Source organism: Urocitellus parryii, chromosome 7, assembly GCF_045843805.1.
Source record: "Urocitellus parryii isolate mUroPar1 chromosome 7, mUroPar1.hap1, whole genome shotgun sequence".
In the NCBI taxonomy this organism is placed as follows: Eukaryota; Metazoa; Chordata; class Mammalia; order Rodentia; family Sciuridae; genus Urocitellus; species Urocitellus parryii.
In genome coordinates, this window is record NC_135537.1 from 41,442,045 (window position 1) to 41,464,506 (window position 22,462).

Sequence of the window (22,462 nt, forward strand, 5' to 3'; positions counted from 1 at the left end):
AAGTCAACTTTAATGAATTTCCTGGCAGCTGGCACGGCTTTACTCAGATGACATAAGATAGCTAAAAAGGGTTCATGGAAAGGTACCCAAATATTTATTAAAATGTTTGGAATCAAAGTGCCAAGCAAACAACTCACTACAAGGATTTTCAATCAGGGCTGGCTTGAGTTTTAAAGCTCTCAGTAAGTGACATAAGAGGAAACAAAGCTCTATGATTCATTTTGCAAGTATTTTTAAAAAATGCCCTTGCCTGCCTCCAGCTGTTTCTTCCTGCTGTGTAAGTTCTGTCCCTCAGATCCTCACAACGAGTGGCTGCAAAAGAAATCGGCCAACATGAAAACACGATCGGAATAATAGCTGACCGCAGCAAGGAGCAGACCTTTCCTAAAGAGGATTAGATCATTGCCTTTGGTTTTGTTCTGAATGTGGTCTCTCCCCTTTCCAGATAACAATCCCTTGAAACTGTGTGTAATGTTGGCTTTGAGAGAGGTTCCAGAAATGGAGAACTACTTAGTGCACTGAACTACATTTAGCTAGGTTAAAAAAACACAGACAACAAACAAACAAACAAACAAAAAACAAAACCCCAAAGAACAAGCTAAAACAAAATCTTGCTGTTGGTTAGTTCTGTCTCATGGTCAATCCAGAGCCTTTGCAGATGAGGATGCTCCTACCTCAGGGACTTTGCACATGTTGATTCTTCTAATTGGAAACCTTCAAACCTATTCACATCCTATAGTCTTGGCTGGCTTCTGCTTATCCACTATATCTCAGAGTATCTCATAGACCTTTTTGGACTATCCAATCTATTACGGGAATGCTGGTTTTATGTTCTTCTTGTACCTGGTAGATTATTTCTGGTAGGCAGAAAAATGCTGCCCCCTCCCCAAAAGACTCGTATCCTAATCCTAGAGTTGGTGAATATGTTATCTTACATGGCAAAAGGGACTCTGCAAATGTGATTAAGCTAAGGATCTTGAGATAGGAAAATTTATCTCAAATTATCCAGCCGGTCCGGTCCACTGTAATCATGGAAATCTTATAAGAGAAAGAGGAAGGCAAGAGTGTTAGAGATTTGAAGATGCTATGCTGCCAACTTTCAGATGGAGGATGGGACAAGAGCCAAGGAATGCAGGCAGTCTCTAGAAGCTGGAAAAGACAAGAAAATGTAGTCTTTACTGAGTTTTCTACAAGAAATGCAGCCCTGCTGATAGCTTGATTTTAATCCACTAAAAACCATTTCAGACTTTTGATATCCAGCATTCTTTTTTAAAAAATTATTTATTTAATACATGACAATACTGGAATGCTGATATCCAGCATTCTAAGATAATGTGATGGTGATTTAAGCCACAAAATTGTGGTAAGTTGTTGCAGAAGCATGGCAAACTAACACAGTGCTTATTCTACTGTGTTTATTTGTTCTCTGTTCAACTATAAGCTCTATAAGTATAGAGGCTATGTCTTATTCAACTCTCTATCCTTAGCACTTAGCACTTTAGCTGGCATTAGTCAGCACTGGGTATATATTTGTAAACTGTTTATGCTCTGGAAGAGCAAAAAATAACCACATTACGAGATACCACCCTGGGGCTCTTCTTTATGATAGACAATAACTCAACAAAAATATCCATTCCAAGTTCAATCATTCTTTCCTTCAAATATTTCCTGAGGAGGATGTAACTCAGTGCTAGAAGACTTGCCTAACATGTGTTCCGGGTTCACAATCCCAGCACTGAAAAACAAAAAACAAAAACAAAAAAACTTGGCCCTTCTCTCAGTAATGAGTATTTATAAATGGTACCATCAGCTGCTACCTAGGAGAATCCTTTTCTGTTATGCGATTATGCCAAAGTGTCCAAAATTATTGAGCGTGCAAATCTTTGGTTAGAATTCATATTTGTGTTTGCTATGTCATCTGTAAAAGCAAACAAACAAAAGATTTATAATAGGAATATCTAAGAAAGTTGTTTATATCTTTAATAGTTATTAGGAAGTTGCTTGGATAAGCAGCAGTCCACAACAGTTTTGACCATTACATGTAAATTCCACTGTCTCCCAACGGAAAAGAAACAGGTACAAATTAGGGATATCTGACCAGTAGAAACCAGACTTGATAATAGGCTTGTCCATGCTCTCTGAGTCAGACAAAAATATTTTATAGGATTATTTTTTCCTTTTTGTTTCTATTAAATAAAAGAATCAATAAAAGATATAAACTAGAGAAAACAGCATAATCTTAATAAAAAGTACAAATACTGTTAAACAAAAAATGAGAACACACACATGTGTACATGCTTTTACATGTAGAAAGATTTATCTCTTGTAATCTTGCTTAATAGAGAAGATTCACTCTTATAACTAAATAGACTAAGACAATCTAAGAGAAGGTAGGTTGTATAGTCATTCAAATTTTATTGCCTTTTGGTGAGGTTTAAAGTTGCAACACTTATATATGTAACACATAATACTAACATACAGCATAGTATTTACATTACATTATAATATATATCCTGTATATAAGGAAAATGTTACATAGAGTCTTATTTGGGGAGACCATATGTATAAAAGGATTATTATTTATTCTGAATAATTGCTTAATTTTCAAAAGGATTTTAATGTAAATATGTATTTCATTAAAATGAGGGGAGGATTTCATAATCATTAGATAATTTTCTCTTTGCCCCACCGGACCTGTGTTATGACCTTCTTCCTAGGAGATGGAAGCATATTTTTCTAATTTTAGTATGCAACTTCTAAACCTGGGTTTAAAATCCTCAGCACTAGATATAGAATACACTAGCTATTTGAGCTGCACAATGCTCTTAGGCAGCAAAAGGGAGAGACAACAGAAGTGAGGAGGGGTGATGGGGTCGTGGACCCTGGAGGAGAATGGAGTTTCTCTTGGCTCTGCAAACACGGGTCAGAACCCCAGACCAGTCCTGAAAAACTTAATGTGCGCTCTACTGCCACCTGCTGTCATCTGTGGTTTTGATTAAACACAAACTGCAAGGACTAGTTTTTGTCTTTTAAGATTCAGAATGTTTCAATTGTAAGCTATAAATTAAGACTACTCACCTTGCTTTACATAGTAAATATGATATAAAAGTTCATGTGTTCCACACATCCCTGACAACACTGGATATTTTAAGTTTTTAAATTTTAGCTATTTTGGTGGTTCTCTAGTGTTATGATTTTGCATTTTCATGGCTAAGATTGAGCATTTTTCATAGGTGCTTATTGGTCATTTGGAAACCCTCTTTTGAGGGACAGCTACATTTCTTTTTGTTCATTTTTCTACAAGGCTGTCTGTCTTTCCCCCGTGATTTGAAGACTTCTTTATTCTGAATAGGAATGCTTTGTCAGATTGTTTTGCAGATTTTTTTTTCTCATATTGAGAAGTAACAAGAGAAAAAATAAGAAGGTTTTGATGTAATAGTGCTCATAAGTTTATTATAAAGTTAAAATTTACATTTAATATAAATGGTAATGTCCAATTTATCAAACTTTTCCTTTATGATTTATTTTTTGATCTTGTTTGAAAAAGCCTATACCAAAGGATAAGTATGATATAAAGGTAAAGTTCCCTTTTATTTTCCCATTGTGATATTCAATTGACCATTCAAAAAACCCCTCTTTCTCATGGCACTGCATGCTGTTCTTGTCATAAGTAACTATACACCTGTGGATCTGTTTCTAGACTTCATTGTACTGGTCATTTATTTATTCTTGGACCATAGCCTTGTGTTTCTTTGTAATAATAATAACAGAAGAAATGATATTTAAAATTGTGATAACCATAATAAAAACAAACTAAATTTTAAAGCCCATGGATTGCCTTGCAGTAGGCAGTTTGTCTACTACTACATCTAACTCACACAGCAATGTGATTTTTTTTTTTGAAGAAGAAGTTTTGCTATGTCCAAGGTGGCCTCAATCTCATGCTCCTCCGGCCTCAGCCTCCTGAGTAGCTGGGACTACAGGTGTGCACCACTATAGCTAGCTCAAGACAGTGTCTTAATGTGGTTCTAGTGGGATGAATCTGGGTGTCTTTCAAAGTTAAATATGAATAGGATTTACTATACCTATAAAGCTAATACTTCTATAGTATTTACTATGTACCAGCCACTCTTCTAAGAAAAGTACACACACATTAACTCATTTAATACTTTAAGTAACTCTATGATAGGTACTTTTAAATATGAGAAAATTAAATCATGACTTGCCCAAATCATCCAACTAATAAGTGGTACAGCCAAGTCTGGAACACAGGTTAACCTGACTGCAGAATCTGTGCTCTTAACCTATACTCCTGGTGCCTCACCTAGGCAGTGTATTTTCCTGCAAACCACAACATTCAGTCAGACAACAGGGAAAGGGAGCACCAGTCTCCTACCTGATGAACCATTAATTATTCCAGAGCAATTAGAGTAGATTCCCTCTTGCCTATCTGTCCATTCACTCACTGGTGTCTATATGTGTCAGACAATTCCAGGACACCCAAGGAAACCAAAATCTGTGGATGCTCAAATCCTTTATTAAAATGGCATAGTACTTCATATAACCTACACATATCTTCACACATACATTAAATCATCTCTAGATTACTTATGATACCCAATGTACTGCAAATGCTATGTAAATAGTTGTTATAATATATTGTTTTGGGAATAATGATAACAAAAGGTCTGTTTAGCACAGATGAGATTTTTTTTCAAGCATTTCTAATGTGCATTTGGCTGAAGCCATCTATGTGGAATCTACAAATACAGAGGACCAACTGCATTCATCTGAAGATAGGCTAGCATACTTAGCTTGGTTGAACTCTTCATACATGTGATAATGCAGCTTAATAATGATGTGACTCCTGTTTCCCTTTCCAATCTCATTTTCTTCCCAAACTCCCAGGGGTACTATTTTGTGTTCTTTCATGTAATAATCAGTCAGGTGTGGCTATAATGGGGGTGAACACAGGTAAACAATATACTTACAAATCATTCTCACAGATTCTAGAAATAGGAACACAGCACCCAGTGCAGAGCCACATGGGAAAGCACCAGTCAGGAGACACAAGGGGCAGGAACCAGGGAAGCTTAGGCCTTTATTAGAAATTTAAGGAAAAGGCAGGGAAAAGGCGAAGGGTGGGGTGGTCAACAGTTTAGGACTGGCTAGTTTTAATAATTTCAGCAGGCTCTAAACCAGGGGTAGTCCCTGATTGCTTGTTTCCTGGCCCTGGGATGATTGAGGCAGAGAAATATATTTTTCCTGGAGTGTGGGGGCAAGACTGATTCATCTGTATATCAAAAGCAAATACAAAAGCCTTTGCTAACTTCTAAGAACTGGCTAGCCCCCAAAGAGGCAGTCTCTCCCAAGGCAGGAAGTTTTTTAAAGATATCAAAACATGCCTGATGTGGTGGCATGCCTGTAATCCCAGTGACTCAGAACTCTGAGGCAGGAGGATCACAAGTTCTGGGCTAGCCTCAACAACTTAGGCCTTAAGCAAATTGGTGAGAGCCCCTCTCAAAATAAAAATAAAAAAGGGCTGGAGATAAGCTACATCCCCTGGATTCATCCCCTAGTATTTAAAAAAAAAAGTCAAAACATTGCAATGTATAGAAAATTATAAAATGCAAACAATATGTGTACTCTATATTCAGACTATCTATAGTATTCTAAACTGCCATATGTTTCCTGATCTCAGAGCACACACTATTTCTTGCTTTGGATGCACTTGTCTTTTGTTTTATCTTTAAATCTTAAATACCATTTCTCTCAGGCCAAAGCCCTGATGACCCAGATGTACAGTTAAGAGCTTTCTTCATTATCACATCCTCATGATTGCAGCCCTTATCACTGTAATTACTGGTTAAAATTCCTGTTTCCTCTGCTAATTTTAAGACACTTCCAAGGAGCTGGGAAGAGATAAGAAACACTGTTTGAATGAAGGAATGAATAAATAAAAGAAACCCTCTTTTCCAGAAACAATATTCCACTCTTCCCCCCTTTTTTTCCCACCATGTCCCAATATGGGGCGATGATAGCGTCTTCCTTGCCACCCTTTCTTCACCTTTATGGCTGTCCCATCACCAGGCCCTCTTCCTAGCGAGACCGGAGTGGCTGAAGAAGGAGGATGGCTCAGCATTTGCCTGCATTGATCTATTACTGAGATGAGTAATCTGAATTTTAATATTATGAAATTAATTTGCTAGGAAGAAAGAAAATATGTTTCAAGGCAGATATTTTAGGCTAATAATTATAAGAATTCCATAATTGTGCTCATAGTCTATTCTGTTTTTGTTATTTAGTACAGAGGATTGAACTCAGGGGTGCTTTACCACTGAGCTACATTTCCATCCCCTTTCATTTTTTTAATTTTATTTTGAGAGAGTCTTGCTAAGTTGCTTAGGGCCTCGTCAAGTTGCTGAGGTTGGCTTTAAACTTGCAATCCTCCCGCTTCAGACTCCCAAGCCACTGGGATTATAGGTGTGCACCCAGTTCATTGATACATTTACTTTTTGCAGTGCTGTGGACAGAACGCATTGCCTTCTGCATGCAAAGTAAGCACTCTACTACTAAGCTACATCTCCAGTCTCTTATTGTAGATATATTTTAATACACTAATCCTTAAAAAACCCTAGTGGTAAGCAAAGGGTATTATTTCCATTGTAGAGATGCAGAATGAAGTTAATAATGCCAATAATGCCAAATAAATTTGTTCATAGTGCCAAAGCTCCTGATAGGGGCAAAACTCTAATTTGAATCCAGGGCTTCTGTTAATAAATCTGAAGTTTTTTTATTACGCCATATTGGTCAGTGTCCTACTGACATATTTATTAACCCTCAGCTTATATCAATCAGTACTTAGAGCCAAGATATATGCTTCATGCTTGCAAACACTGAGTTAACGATCATTGTGAATGCTCCTCCTCCATGAGACTAACTAGGCCTTCTCAAAAGGAAGTTGTATGGACAGCAATGACTGCAAGCACATACATCTCTCATAGCAGAGGCACTTATTTTGAGAGCCTATGTATTTTAAGGAGGATACAAAATTTATCCTTTAAAGAACCTCTCTAGGGTTTGTTTCATTATGAAACAATGAAGAGATGTAGTAAATGTTTCTAGGTGCTATAAAAAGAGACAAAGGTAATTTACCTACTGGAAAAATAATGTGCTATTGTGCAAAATTGTGGCAATGTGAACAAAGAACTCAACAGTGCATGAAAAGCTAAACAAATTGTCAGGTATCCAACCAAAATAAAAATATTGTACAAAACTAATTTAGAATGATTTTAAAATGTTTTCTGTCTTAATTTGTTAGCAAGGAAGTCACCCAATCTGGTATTTTGAAATTTACCATTTAAAAACATTCATATTAATAATAACATTTCATATGTGGAATGAAGGCTGAATTTCTTTCATATCCTTCTGAGTGGAAATTTATGCTGGTACATTTATTTATCTCAGAAGCTTTTAGGAAGACATTCCTGTACTGTTAGACTTGAGTTTCAAAGACTCAACTTACTAGCTCTCCTTCTTTTGTTTCAGTGATCCTTGAGATTCAGGGAAAAGTGAAAGAATCACCTTTCGAAGTGGCTGGGAATCCTGCCCCAATAGTGCTATATTCCTGAATGCTAATTCACAGAACATAAATTAATCCAACAGTAACACAAAATGTTTTATTACATATTTCAATTCAGAAACATAAATAATATTTACATAGAATTACATTTACATATTTACATAGCATCATAGTTAGCAGTAAAAAATGTTGGTTTAGGGGTTAATGACTATTATACTTGACCATGAGGACCTTTCAAGTATATGGTATACCATGAGAAGAATTATTAAAGGGTATGTTGAGGGAAAATATGGAAAATTACCAGCGATATGTTTCAGAACTTATTTTATTTATATTTTGAATCCTAGTTTATTTTTTCTTCTTAAAAGTTTACTGACTTATGAAGCATAAATTTGCTTTTAATAAATCTCCTTGGCAACATAATATGATAAACTTACAGTTTGTTATTTATTATCTTTAACAAAATTAAAAAGACAAAATGCAGAAGTATTCTTAAAAACTAATTGAAAATGTATAAAAAACTATATTGGGAAATATGCCAGATATTATAACAATAAATGTAAATCACATTAGAGATATCAATACAATTCATGAAAAGAGTATTGTATACAGGCATAGGTGAACAATTAGAATGAGGCAAAGTGAATCAAAAATAATACAATTTGAAATTTCTAAATGAACTTAAAAATCTTTCAACATTTATTTAACCATAAGTGCAAATAAAACATATAAATACTAAACTGAAAATTAGTCTTGAACTTGGAGTCAAATAATTTTGTCAATGTAAGAAAATGTAGGTAAAGCAATTTATAAAATGATCTTTAGTACAAATGATATGAATTATTTTGATTACTGTTAAGGATTGTTTTTCTGAAAGCAACATTTAGATTTTTAGCCTTTCAGTATTATTTAGTGAATTAAATACCACACATAATGGGAAATAATAATTTCCATTATATTGATCATAGACAAGTTATAAAAATAAATCTATAGATAAAAAATAATTAAAACCAGAATAGTATGTAATATAGATTTTTAAAAATATGCCAGACTAACCTGATATCATGACTTCTTTGCCATGATTATATTGAGTCCTTAAGTTATATGATCAATAAGTTAAATCAGAAATCTTTGATCCACCAATGTTTTGGTTGCCAAATTCTTCTGTCCTACTGTATTACGGATAAATCTAAAAATCTGCAACATTAAAACAATTGAGAATGAAATATTTATCAAGAAAATTAAATATGCACATCAAATCAAACATCTGAACTGAATTAGCTAATTCTTTCAATTAATTTCATATATTAGACTTCTGAGTTGTATGGTGATACACAAAATTATTTCAAAGCTATTATCATCCTTCATAATACTGAAGCTGTTCATGTTCCTATTTAGATGATATGTTTATGAATTAATGTAAATCTCTCATGTTCACGGGAATATACTGTTAAATTTTGGACAGTCAACTCTTTTCTAACTCTAATAGCCACAGAAATATCAAAATAATCTATTTAGTATGAACAGAATTTTTTTCAGAATTTTAGATCTCTAACAAGGACTAATAAATTACATCTTATCACTCATAAACATCCTTCATACAGTGGAAAATACTTGTGTGATTTTTACTAACAGTATTTACAGAAGCACAGATTTATCATTTCTTAAAATCTCTATTCAGAGATTTTACTTACATAGTTATTTATTATCCACAACAAGGTAAAGGAGCTTTTCAGTGGGGAGTCCTGAGCTAGATATCCACTGCTTGCTTTTTTTGTTATGAATGGGACTCTCTTTTAAATTATTGTTGACTTTTGGTATCTAGGAGTCCGGCGATTAAGTATCTTTCTACCAGATTTTTTTCACAGCTTCTGAAGCAACTTATGCCTTCCACTAGACCCTAGTAGTTCACTGATCCTAAGGACATGGTGCAGAATGTGGTCAGCTGTAGCCCTTCTTTTGGTAAAGTTAATTATATTCTAAAGAATTGTTAAGAATCATATTCTTTATAGATGTCTTACTCTCTACAATGCAAATAAATACCTACTTCCAATTTATTTCTTTTAAAATAAACCCAGAAAAATTTGTAAAATTTACCTCTTGTTGTAGGTATGTAAGGAAAGCTGCTAAAATGAAATTTTGGCAAGCCAAATCCACAACACAGAAGAACAACAGATCAAAAATAAGAAGAGTGGCTTCGTTTCCATAATATAGCATACTGCTGAAGGAATAACTTTCATCTATTAAAAAACAATTTATAAGGTATATGAGAAATTAAAAAAAATAAATCCGTGATAAATTTCTGGTGATAAAATTTGGAAATTTAAAAACAGCATATTAAAAGCAAGTGTTACATTACAATATAGTTTACACAAAATTAAGCAAAAGATATTAAGATTTGCTAATTTAAAAGGTTAATCAAAGAACTCATAAAAAATCCAAAGAAGCAGTTTTAACAAAGGTTGGCAACTGCTAGTAGTATAAATATATAATCAATATCTTGCAAAGACCAGTAAATGAATATCCCTTTTTGTATTTCTTTTTTTTTTCCTTTTTTTTATTGATTGTTCAAAACATTACAGAGCTCATGATATATCATCTTTCACACATTTGACTCAATTGGGTTTTGAACTCCCATTTTTACCCCAAATACAGATTGCAGAATCACATCTATTACATACTCACATTTTTACATAATGGCATATTAGGAAAAGACTAACAGTAAACAAAGACGAATGGGGGGAGAGAAAGGGAGAGAGAAGGGAAAGCATATGGAAATGGTAGGAGACCTTCAATGATGCACAAAATTATAAGAGGTTATGAGGGGCAAGGGGGAGGGGAAAAAAGGGAGAGAATTGAACAACAGCAGAGGAGGTAGAGAGGGAAGATGGGAGGGGAGGGGAGGGGAGGGGGGATAGTAGGGGATAGGAAAGGTAGCAGAATACAACAGTCACTAATATGCCATTATGTAAAAATGTGAGTATGTATTTCTTTATCTAACTAAAGGATACATTAATTTTAGAAAGATCTTCTAAGGTAGAGTGAGTTAAGAAAAGAAAAATCTCTAACTCAACAAGTGGGTTTTGTCCTTTCTGGAATATGAACAGCCTTTAAAAAAGATTTAATGAACATTATAGACCTTTTCAATAGGAAAAAGAAAATGGAAAAAAGTACAAATATACAAATTCTGCATACAATTTTTGGGAGGTTCAGAGAACTACCAATGCCACTCTGGATACACAGTGAGGAACCTCAGTTTCATATGAGGGACATTGGGGTACAGGAAATGTTCTGTCATGATCTGGGTGCTAGGTTATGGGAATATATTCAGTTTGGGAAAATTCAATGACCTATCAGCTATAGCCTTACAAAACATGCACTTCTCTATGCATATTATGTTTGTGTATATCTAAGTAAAAAATCTGTCTTACACATTTTCCCTGGTGATCCACATCACTCCATCAATGACATCATACAACAGCAGTTCCCCAGCTTATTATTACCCTTAACTTTCTCCTAAGATCTGGTCCCTTGTATTTAATGTCTTACTGGATACCTGTTCCTTGATGTCTCAAAGTACTTCAAGATATAACACAGTCAAAACTAAATTCAAACACTTTCACTCAAAACCTGGTCCTCCATGACTTAGAGAAAGGCACCACTACCATCTACTTAGTCACGTAAGCTAGAAGTTTGGATAACTTTTGTCTACACTTTTGCTTCTATAGTTTTTTTCCCTCTTAACATCTCTGGCAATGTTTCCTTTTCTTAGTTCCCATTTCTGCTGCCTTAGTCCATGTCTTCATAATCTCCTGCTGAAGATGGAAGACACATAGAAGAAGAGAGAAGGAGAAGGACAAAGAACAACAAAGGGGAAAGGAAGAAGGAAGAAGAAAAAGAAAGAATGTACAAAAATGATGACCGTGTTATTAGAAATGGTAACAACATCCCTTTCCTAGGTGTCTACCCATAACAGGTATTGTTCTAGGTTCTTTCTACATGGTAATCCCATAAAACCTTGAGAGGGATCAGACCTGATTTTATAGAGAGGGCATTAAAATTCAGAAAGGTTAAGCAAGTTTCTCAAGTTCACAAAGCTAGTGAATAGTAGCCTCAGATTTTGAATCAAGACCAGAAGACTGTGAAAGCTAAATTCTTAATGACTAAGCTCATCTCTGTCTCAACCTGTACCATATGCCAAAGTAATTCATCCAATTCACAAAATCAGATTTGATTAGGAGGCCTCAATGATATCCATGTTCATTAGCAGAGGCTTTCAAATTGTTTTGGTCATATATCCCTATCAGAATAAAAATTCTGAGCATGCTACCATAGTAGATATATTTTATTAATTATTTTTATATGATGATTTTTTTAAAAATATAAATTAAGAATGATGAAATTTATTACAAATACATGAATAGTCATTTTAACATTATCTTCTCACACATATGTGGATCAACTTACTTATAGAAGGTAGGGCAAAAATTTTAGACTCTGCTACACTGTGGCCTACTTCATACTAGATTACTAAAAGTCTAAAGTACAGAACGCATTTTATAGACTTTAAAAATAAATCTCCTTGGGCTGGGGATGTGGCTCAAGGTTACGGTAGCGTGCTTGCCTGGCATGCAAGGGGCGCTGGGTTCAATCCTCAGCACCACATAAAAAGAAAATAAAGATGTTGTGTCCACCAAAAACTGAAAAATGAATATTAAAAAATTCTCTCTCTCTCTCTTAAAAAAAAAAATCTCCTTTCACTTCTGCATGAATGTATTTGTGTGTCTCTCTCTGTTAAGGGAGACCATAACACTCTTGTTTGACAAACAGTTATTTTCACTTTAGCATCCAGTTCAAACTTCTCCATGTTGCCTTTTCTGAATTCACCCTATCTGGTTAATTTTTTTTTTTTATTGCTTTTCTGTCCCTGATGTAACTTGTACCCGCACAGACTTTTATCCCAGAACACTCTACTTATTCATTCACATGCCCATCTTCCACAGATCATTAATGGGTCTATATATCTCAGGACTGGAAAACATGTGGCATGAAATACACATGGATATCTAGACCAGGATGCTAGTTATACTATTTTCATTCTTACAAATCTATAATAACAGGTTATTAGTTACATTATAAGTAAGATATATACCATCTTTCTAAAAATTAAAAACTAGGTTTAATCACTATTCCCATCACAAACATCAGTGATTTTGAAGAACCTGGACAAAATAAAGAATCAGATATTGAAGATTAAACACAAATGTTACTCTTTCTTTAAATGTTTCTAAAAGTCTGCTATTGAATGAACATTCTAATAAAAAGTAAATCTTATGTATTTGTTTTACTTTATCTTTAGTGTGTACTGTTGATTCTGAAATTCATCTCTTTTGCTTTCTTGTAGAATCTTTTATCTATCTGCTTCCTGCTACATAACACAGAAAATTATCATAGTTTCATGAAATTGAGTTCATGATGTCTCCCTGTTTTCATATAAAATCATAAAAATCACAGGAAAAATAACCACAAGTCTTTTCCCCTTAAACTTTGAAAATAGTAAACAAGTTCAGCAAAGGTATTTGAAGTATACCATTGTAAAAGATGCTTTTTTCCATTGGCTCCATGAATTCCATTCCAAGAACTCTTTCAAGAAGCAACTTGTCTTTTATGAAGTAATCCATTTCCTTATGAACCTAACATAAAACAGTCGTATAAAAAATAGTAGTGAAATAAATGATTTCCAATTAATGCAAAATAAGAAATAGGGAAAATGAATAGTACATAAAGAAAATCTGTTCTTCAAAATGAATGTACTATACTGGATTCTAGAACAAAATTCTCTTTATGAATGTTTTAAATTTTAAATGCTGTATTTAAATTTCAAATACTACTACAAGTAGCATTTATGGTTAGATATACTGAAAATCAATTTATAGAATTTTTGGAATGCAATTATAGCATAACATAAGCATTATTCAGTATGATCAGTAATATAGTAATATTTTGGTAACCTGCTAAGAAAATTCTAGTATAGATTATTTTATAGGACTCTTCACTTGTTAATAAACACATAAAATCATATTTTTCTTTATATAACCTAACATTATTGCTAAATCGTAATTGAGTAGCTACAAATACCTTTTTAAAAATATCATTCCTACATATTAAATTTGACAGACAAAAGAGGAAAATTCACTCACTTGGTTGACTCAAATTATAACTGATATTTGCTCTTAGCTTTATAAAAATTGCATTTGATCCTAGCTTAAATATAAATGTTGATATACATACATGATCAATGAAAGAGCCAAGAAATTTATTCATCGCATGATATGCTTTTATACTCTGCTCAAAAGTACTTGCTGATGAACTCAATAGTCTAGCAGGGCCATTTTTCTAACATAAAAAAAGAGAAATAAATAAATACAACATGTTTTATGTTCTTGGTATAGAAGTAACATTAACTATTGGCAAAATGTATCTGAAAAGTACTTTATACAAACCCTTGTCAAGGTCTCATGAATTCTGTCATAGTGTTGTCTCATCTGGCTAGAAACTGCAATCTGAAAAGTCTGATTATCTGTGTTGGGCACCAAACCTCTCTGGCTACACAAATTTTCCTGAAAAGTTAAAAGAATTAAAATTAAGATGGAAATTATAAAAATCTGCCTATCTCAAAAAGAAAACACATATTCTACTTTTAGTTGGTATCACATACTCCAAGATTTAGAAGCCTTGTGAAATTTACTGAAGAATTTGAAGAAAAGAGATTCTAACATTATTCAAGATTTCCACTCCTTCCTATTTTACTGATTTCTAGTTTATTCTAGTTCATACTTCCCTATAGCTCTTCATATTGTCTTCTTTGCTCTACTAAAAACATATCTCTAAAAAGAAATAAAAATAAATTAACAGATAAATCTCAGATTTTTCCCAAAGATTTTTGTTATAGTTGGTTTGCCTGAATAAGAATTCAAAATAAAGTCCATACACTGTTTTTGATTGTTTGGGTTCTTATACCTCTCTTAGCATATAACAGACCTTCACCACCACAGTCACCCCCATTTTCTTTACATGTCACTGGATTGTTTGGAGACACTGAGTCATTTGTCCTATGAGGCACCTATACTCTGGATCTGGCTAATTACTTCCTATGGTGCTATTTAAAATGTATTTAAATTGTAATTATATTCCTTGTATTTCCTGTAAAACAGTAAGGCTTGATTATATTCAGGTCCAATTTTTTCAGGCAAGAATACTTCACAGGTATTGTTATGAACATCCTCCCATAGCATATTAGGAAGTGTATAATGTCAGTTTTCTTCATTTTAATTACTAAAAAATTGACTGTGTCCAGATTATGACAACCTGATCCCTCATTATAAGTTCCCATCAATATTCACTTAATTGTTTTGACACCCACTGATGACTGCTGCTTACTCTCATAAATTCATTAGTCATTAAAAAAAATGGTTTCTGTCTAATTTATAAGGAAGAACTTTTATATTGTGTATTATTCAGTTGTGGAATTACACAGAATTCATATATGAACTGCTAGATAAAATTAGGTTCTTTTCCTTGACTAATGTTCATGGTAATAAGCTGGTAGCCTAGCAACTTTCAAAACTGACCAATGAGGATTTTTAAAAACTATTATTATAAATCCTAGATTAAGAAAAGAGAATCCATCTCTCAACTTACAAACAAAAAATGTAAAATATTTTCATACCGCTTCTCTTTTAAGATTCATATTCATTTCTTCCATATTAGTATCTGCATGCCCATGAACTGATCTACCATGAATGTAATATCCAAAACATTTGTGGGATAACAGAAACACCGATATCTATAAAAAGAGAAGAAAATGAGCAGTTAGCAACTCACCAGCAAAACACTAAAAATTAATTTTTCTTAAAATTACTTCCTTTCTCCCAAAATAATAAAAATTGAATTCTTGGGAAATATATAAAAGGGATAACAAAGTAATAAAGGATAATGAGGTTATTTTTAAAAAGTAGATGGAAAGAAGACTTGAAGATATTTTCTAAGAAAGGAAGCCATTTCGAAACATAAAAATTTTCAGAGGCAAGAGGATAAATAAAATATTTGTCAGCATAAGAAATTCATAATTAGGAACTGCAAATAAAGAAGAAAAAGGCAGTGAGTATTAATTTGTAGCTCATTATAACTATCTCTGAAATTAAAAGCCAGTGAAAATCAGACTAGAAATCCAATCATACCAAATCACTTTTTAAAGCCTCTCTTAATGTATTCATAGCCTTTTTTTTTTTTTTTTTTTTTTTTTTTTTGGTACCAGGGATTGAACCCATGGGCACTTAACCACTGAGCCATTCCCAGCCTTTTTATGTCTTACTAGAGACAGGGTCTTGCTGAGTTGTTTAGGGCCTCACTAAGTTGCTGAGGCTGAATTTGAACTTGTGATCAGGAGGACTCAGCCTCCTGAGTCACTGGGATTACAGGTGTGTGCCTGGCTTATTCATAACCTTTAAAAAGAGAAAAATAACAGTTGCAAGATAAATTCAAAAAGTACTTACATTACTCATAGAGCATAAATCAACAAATTGTCGAATTTTATCCTCCACAAATCTCTCATAAAAAGCAGCAAAGAACACAATCTGAAACATTAAGCCAAGTTCATGCTTATTAGCTTTTAGGATTTCAATCTTCTTTTATAATCATACCATAGTATTTTAAGAAAAAAAAGAAGTTCCAACCAGGAACACAGTGGTCTCTAATGCTTCCTGTAGGATAAGATTCTACTTGGCATTTCTCACTGTATGTCAAAGGAACAAAGATTTTGTGTTAAGGGTCTTTGAGGGACCCCATTTTAAATTTTAAAAACTTTTCTGTGTCTAAACAAGACAAATTGAGTGAAGAAAGAAAAAAATTTTAAAAAATTTAGGGTGGATCCATGTTCTAATGGCCAGATTTATTTTTGGTTCTGTAATTTTATTCATCTCCTGGATTCCAAAAGTCATTAGAAATTTGTGCTTTTCAAATTAATTTTCTCTGATAGAATACCACATAAAATGTATATATCTTAGTATTCTATTTTGACAATAGATAATGTGTTAAGTATGCAAATGGAATGATTTTCAGTGTTTTCTTAGATTTAATAACACTAGAAAGGAAAATTTTATAAATTAAAAAATTTTACATTGTAGAGCTTTTTAGATAGGAAATGTTATCTTTCTCCAAAACCTAACTATCCTATTTAAAGCTGTCACTACTGTCCCCCATTCCTGATCTCCATTCCCCTCACCTCTGTTGACTATTTCCTGCCAAATCTCTATAGTGTTATAACTCATAACTAGTTCTTGTTATAGCATATCCATGAATCAGCACAGTAGCTATTATATAAGATGTATTCAAATATGCAAATGAATAAATAAGTGAATCTACAGCAGCTGATTATTAAGAACACATTCTGAAACACTCCACATACATATTTTTAAGCTCCTCATGAAAAACATCAACATTCAAAATTTAAAAATTAAAGAATACCACTTAAAAGCTGAAGAAGCTAGGTTAAGAGAAATAAAAGGACTGAACAATAAAACTGCCTAACAGATTATTACAATCCAGAAGTATTTATACACATTTATGAGGCCATAACAAGTTATTAAGAAACTCACAAGGATATTTGAGGAATAAACACTGAAATATTAGAATATTGCCAAGGGGAGACATCAGTCTGACAGTGAAATGAGAAGCAAAGAATGAGGTTAGGTAGTGGCATGTTGCTGTCCCAACAATTCTTTACTCTTTCTCCTTAATAACAGACTAATCCTTTGAGCAGACCCACACAAATACCCAGCTAAAAGACTCCAGTGCAGCCAGGTATAGCCAAATGACCAGGTTCTAGCCAACAAGAAGCTGGATGGCACTTCTGAAAGGCTCTTAAAAATGGGAAGGTGAATTAATCGCCCCTATCTCCTTTCTGCAACCCAGTCATTATGGACCATCATATGACCTTAGAGATGGATGTCCCAGGTGACAGAGCTGCACAGCTTTCTGTATCCTGATGGCAGTAGTAAGCCACAATTCTAGTCCTGCACTACTCAACTTTGCTCTTCCTTTTCATGGGAAAAACAAAGTTGTTTCATTTCAGTCACTCCTATTTTGTTTTGTTGTTTCTGTTACATTCAACCTAATATGGAAAGTTTCAGATAATATTCCTTTAAATTTTCTATATCAGATAACATCTGATATATTCACAAAAATACTGGTACATGTACAAAATATTTCCTTACTATTATATTGATGATAAACATTAAACTCTATATTCTTAATCCACCTTATTTCAAATTCTAATTTGTTTGTTTTCCTTTTTGGTTATTAACTTTCCCATATTAGCTTAATCCCTATAGCTTTAAGTTTGACCAAATCTCATCAATTTATAATTTTAAAAAATTTTAAAAAATTTATAATAAGTGTCAATTTATTTGTACTTATTTATTTTGGGGTACCAGAAATTGAACTTCGGGGCACTCAACCACTGAGCCACATCTCCAGCTCTTTTTGTATTTTATTAGAGACAGGGTCTCACTGAGTTGCTTAGCCCCTCACTTTTGCTGAGGCTGGCTTTGAACTTGAGATCCTCCTGCCTCAGCCTCCTGAGCTGCTGGGATTATAGGCCTGCCCCACAGTGCCCAGCCATAAATATCAATTTAAAAAGTCAATTCTCAGGTTATACAATGACACCTGGATCCAATTCTGTAGGAATATGCTCTATTAAAGCGACTTTAATCCCAAAATATCCTTTAAAATAGGCTGCTTTAGATATACACTTATTAACCAGAGTATAGGAAGTTAAACCTATTCACTCTAGAGGTCTCATCTTCATTTGCTGTTTATAAAAGAACATTTTAATTAAACAGAAAGACTCTCTTCTATTCATGGGAGCAGCTGGAAGCAAAAGAGAGAAGTACAGATTATTAGAGTTAAGTGTTTTAGTTGCTGCTTTTTCTTTTTACTTTAAGAGGATAAGGAAAGCAAGCATTGGAAAAAAAACTCTACTAAAGACAGGAACTCTGAGGCTGAGAGGATTATTTTTACTTTTGGTCATTTCAATAAATATTTCAAAAGAAATATTTGCAGCTTGAGTATATGACATATAAATAAATGTAACAATAAACTACATTTCAAAGGAAAAAAGATTACTTAGGGTAGCATAATTGTCCTGTAGTACACATAAACTAGACAAGGGGTCCATCCTATGACTAGAAAGCTATAGATCCCTTCAGAGCTCACTAGTAACAAGAACATGAACTCTTGAAATCAAGATGCTTGACTCCAATCTAGTTCTGCCAACTATGAATTTGCATGATTTTTAAATAACTCTAAGTTATTTAATCTTCTCATGCTCCACGTTTCCTCACCTGCAAAATAAGGATCCAACAGAACCTATCTCTGAGGGTTAATGTAAAGATTAAGTAGTTAATATATGGAAAGCAATGAAATGATTAACACAATGCTTGCATTATAATACAATACAGAGTTAGCTATTATTATTGTTCTTATCACCTTTCTTCTGCTGTTGAAATCAGAATATGGTCACTATTTGAGGATAATTATTATGCAAGCAGAGGTACAGAGAAACAATGTTATCTAAAAGTATAATCTCTTATTACCTGTATAATTCCAATGACTAGCCAAAGAGCAGTAGTCACTGCATATCTCAGGATGCGGCTGTAAGGAGGTATGTAGCTAGATGGGATTCTAGAAAGACTAGAGGATGAGTCCATTAATGCTAAGTTCTTGAATCCCACAACCTGAAATAAAAAGGGAAAATAATAATTTAAACAGACATGAATAAAAAAAAACTCTTCCAGACTGAAAATGGAATATTTTTTTCTATTCCCCAACATAAAAGAATTAAATATACAAGTTTGTAAACAGTAGAAAGTCTAGGTTAAAAGTAATTATTATTCAGTATATTAAATTTTTTTTTTTTTTTTTGGTCATGCTAGGGATTGAACTTAGTGTCTCAGGGCATGCTAGGTAAGCACTCCACCATTGAGCCACATCTCCATCCCTATTAATCCAGTATTTTAATTGTAAAGTATTTACTCCACAATATTTTTTAGCTCATTTGGTTTTCCTACACATAAGGGTCAAATATAACTTTGACCTATCTACTGACGAAACAAAAAAAAAATTGTTAAAATAAACTCTCTTTAGTAAACTATCATTGAGTTAAACTAACAAGTAGCAGTTCATGAGGATTTAACATTTGTCAGGCAATATATTAGCTACTTTTTCTCCTTTAAAATAGTATATTCCAAAATGTCTTCTAAATATATCTTCTTTGATGAAAAGAGGCTAGGGTCAAATAAGTTTGATTTGTAAATTACATTTACCTCCATGCTTCCCACTCCTGTGGCATAAAGGCTTTGAGAAGTTTTAGTGTAAGATTTCTAAATCATTTTGTTGAATTCAGTGTTTTACAAGATTAACTGACATAAAATTTCTTTATCATGAGACACTTTTTAAAGCTCACCAGTCTTTGTTTTGGGGTTTTATTTATTTATTTTTTGGTACTGGGCATTAAACAGAGGGGCACTTAACCATTGAGCCATACCCCCAGCACTTTATTTTAATATTTTATTTGGAGGCAGGGTCTCGATAAGCTGCTCAGGAACTCACTAAATTGTTGAGACTGGATTTGAACTTGTGATCCTCCTGCCTCTGCTTTCTCAGCCACTGGAATTACAAACATGTACCACCACACCCAGCAACGTTCTTTTTTCTGATATAGGGATTGAACCCAGAGGTGCTTTACCACTGAGCTGCACCCCAGCTCTTTTTATTTATTTATTTATTTATTTTTGAGATAGCATCTTGCTATGCTTAGGGCCTTGCTAAGTTGCTGAGGCTGCCTCTGAACTTGTGATCTACCAGCCTCAGTTTCCCTACTCTCTGGGATTGCACGTGTGAGCCACCACATCCCTCGACCACACAACACCCCCAAATACTCTCAAAAACCACTATATTACCAAACAAGATAGCTAATTATGTGAAGTAATAGATATGCTAATTAGCTAGATTTAACCATTAATGTATTCATATTTAAAACATACTGTACCTTATAAATATATATAACATTTTCCTTGCCAATTAAAAAAAAGCACTACTTCAACTCAGTTTTTGAACTATTTAAATATTATTTCAAAGCTCTAGGGACACATGCATTCTTTTATTATTTTTAAAAATGAAAAGGAAGGGTTGTATATAATGGCATATGCCTGTAATCTCAGCAACTTGAGAGGCTGAGGCAGGAGGATCCCAAGTTTGAGGCCAGCTTAAGCAAAACCCTCAGCAGTTTAATGAGACCCTGTCTCAAAATAAAAAATAAAAAAGGACTGGGGATGTAGCTCAGTGGTGAAGTGCCCCTGGATTTAATCACCAATTACCCCTGCCACACCAAAAAAAGGAAAGAAATAGAAAAAAGAAAAGAAAGAAAACAGTATAAGAATTAATTCATATCCAACATTAAGGCAGATAATTTCTGGAAAAACCAGTCATTCATAAAGATAGTTCTTTTTTTTTTAAATCTAACTTCTTTTTTTAAAATATTTTTTTGTTTTTGATGGATCTTTATTTTATTTATTTGTATATGATGCTGAGAATCGAACTCTGTGCATCATACATGCTAGGTAAGCGTGCTACCGCTAAGCCACAACCTCAGCTCCAAGATAGTTTTTTTTTCCATGTTTCGGTCTTATATTCCAGCACTAAATGCTTCTTTTGATAATCTCAACCAGATCCGTGAAAAAAGCATAAATGTACACTAAGAGTGTTATATCTTGTTCAGTTGTAGCCCCAGTGTTTAGCACAGAACACAGTCTGAAATAGATATTCAGTAATAATTGGTTGAAAAATATCAACCTTATAATAATGATTCTAATGCAGGGGTAACAATATGGTATGGTAGAGAGGAGTTTTTAAAAATATAGATAACTGTGCTTATCTCAGAGCTATTAATGAAATATAATCTCTAAGGTAAGGAACATAGATATTTTACACAACTTCCCCCACGGATTCTGACACAAACCAATGGCTTAAGTTATACCTAGAGTTCTCAAATTCATGGAGGTGGAAAGAAGAATGGGTTTGGGGCACTGGGACAAGGGAATGGGTATTGAGTTGTTTAATGGGTATAGAGTTTCAGGTTTTTTAAAATGAAAACTTCTGGAGATGGCGGGAGGTGAGGGTTTTGAATAACAATGTGAATATACTTAACACCACTGAATTATATACACTTAAAAATGGGTAAGAGGATAAACTTTCTTATAAGTATTTCACCACAACTTTTTTCTTTTGGTCTATTTTACAGTAAGAAGAAAAGATGAAAGCAGAGGTCTCCAAATTTGTTTTAAGACAACTGCTTTTTAATGTGTTTATAATAATATTTCAACCTATAAAAATCTCTTCCACTATTATGAAAACTTAGTTGGAATTATATTAACATTTGTGAGATACCAGTAAGCTACATACAATTACATAAAACAGTTTATACCTCCAAAAAGAAGAGCACAGTAAGTACTTGAAAAAGTGGATTGATTTTTCTTACAGTCTGAATCTCATTCCATTCATTTGCTACAAAATATGTCCTCCATATGCTTACAGGAACAGTGGCACTCCGTACATCACCCTCACCTGATTGGAAAGATAAAATGAATAAAGGCAATTCATCTTCTTTGCTCTGCAAAAAATTTGGTACAAATGTTTATTTCAGTTACCTTCAACGGCTTTAAGAACCTTTCCTTTCGGTCGCTCCCAATCAATAAAGAATATATCTATGGTAATCTGGGATATGATCTTATGCAAAAATTGCAGAGCCTGAAAATAACATAC

General features: G+C 33.5%; 1 protein-coding gene across 1 annotated transcript in view; it reads right to left on the minus strand.

Moving 5' to 3' along the window:
* Positions 1 to 8,512: 8,512 nt before the first annotated feature.
* Tmem67 (transmembrane protein 67) overlaps positions 8,513 to 22,462 on the minus strand; it is a 41,054-nt gene continuing 27,104 nt past the window's right edge. Inside the window, exons 19-28 of the mRNA XM_026383678.2 lie at positions 22,348 to 22,447; positions 22,125 to 22,264; positions 19,237 to 19,377; positions 16,138 to 16,218; positions 15,312 to 15,428; positions 14,086 to 14,202; positions 13,874 to 13,978; positions 13,173 to 13,275; positions 9,680 to 9,822; positions 8,513 to 8,779 (exon numbers count right to left, since the gene is read on the minus strand). Of these exons, the coding sequence (XP_026239463.2) occupies positions 8,699 to 8,779; positions 9,680 to 9,822; positions 13,173 to 13,275; positions 13,874 to 13,978; positions 14,086 to 14,202; positions 15,312 to 15,428; positions 16,138 to 16,218; positions 19,237 to 19,377; positions 22,125 to 22,264; positions 22,348 to 22,447 (1,128 nt within the window). The 3' untranslated portion in view covers positions 8,513 to 8,698. The remainder of the gene's footprint in view (positions 8,780 to 9,679; positions 9,823 to 13,172; positions 13,276 to 13,873; positions 13,979 to 14,085; positions 14,203 to 15,311; positions 15,429 to 16,137; positions 16,219 to 19,236; positions 19,378 to 22,124; positions 22,265 to 22,347; positions 22,448 to 22,462) is intronic.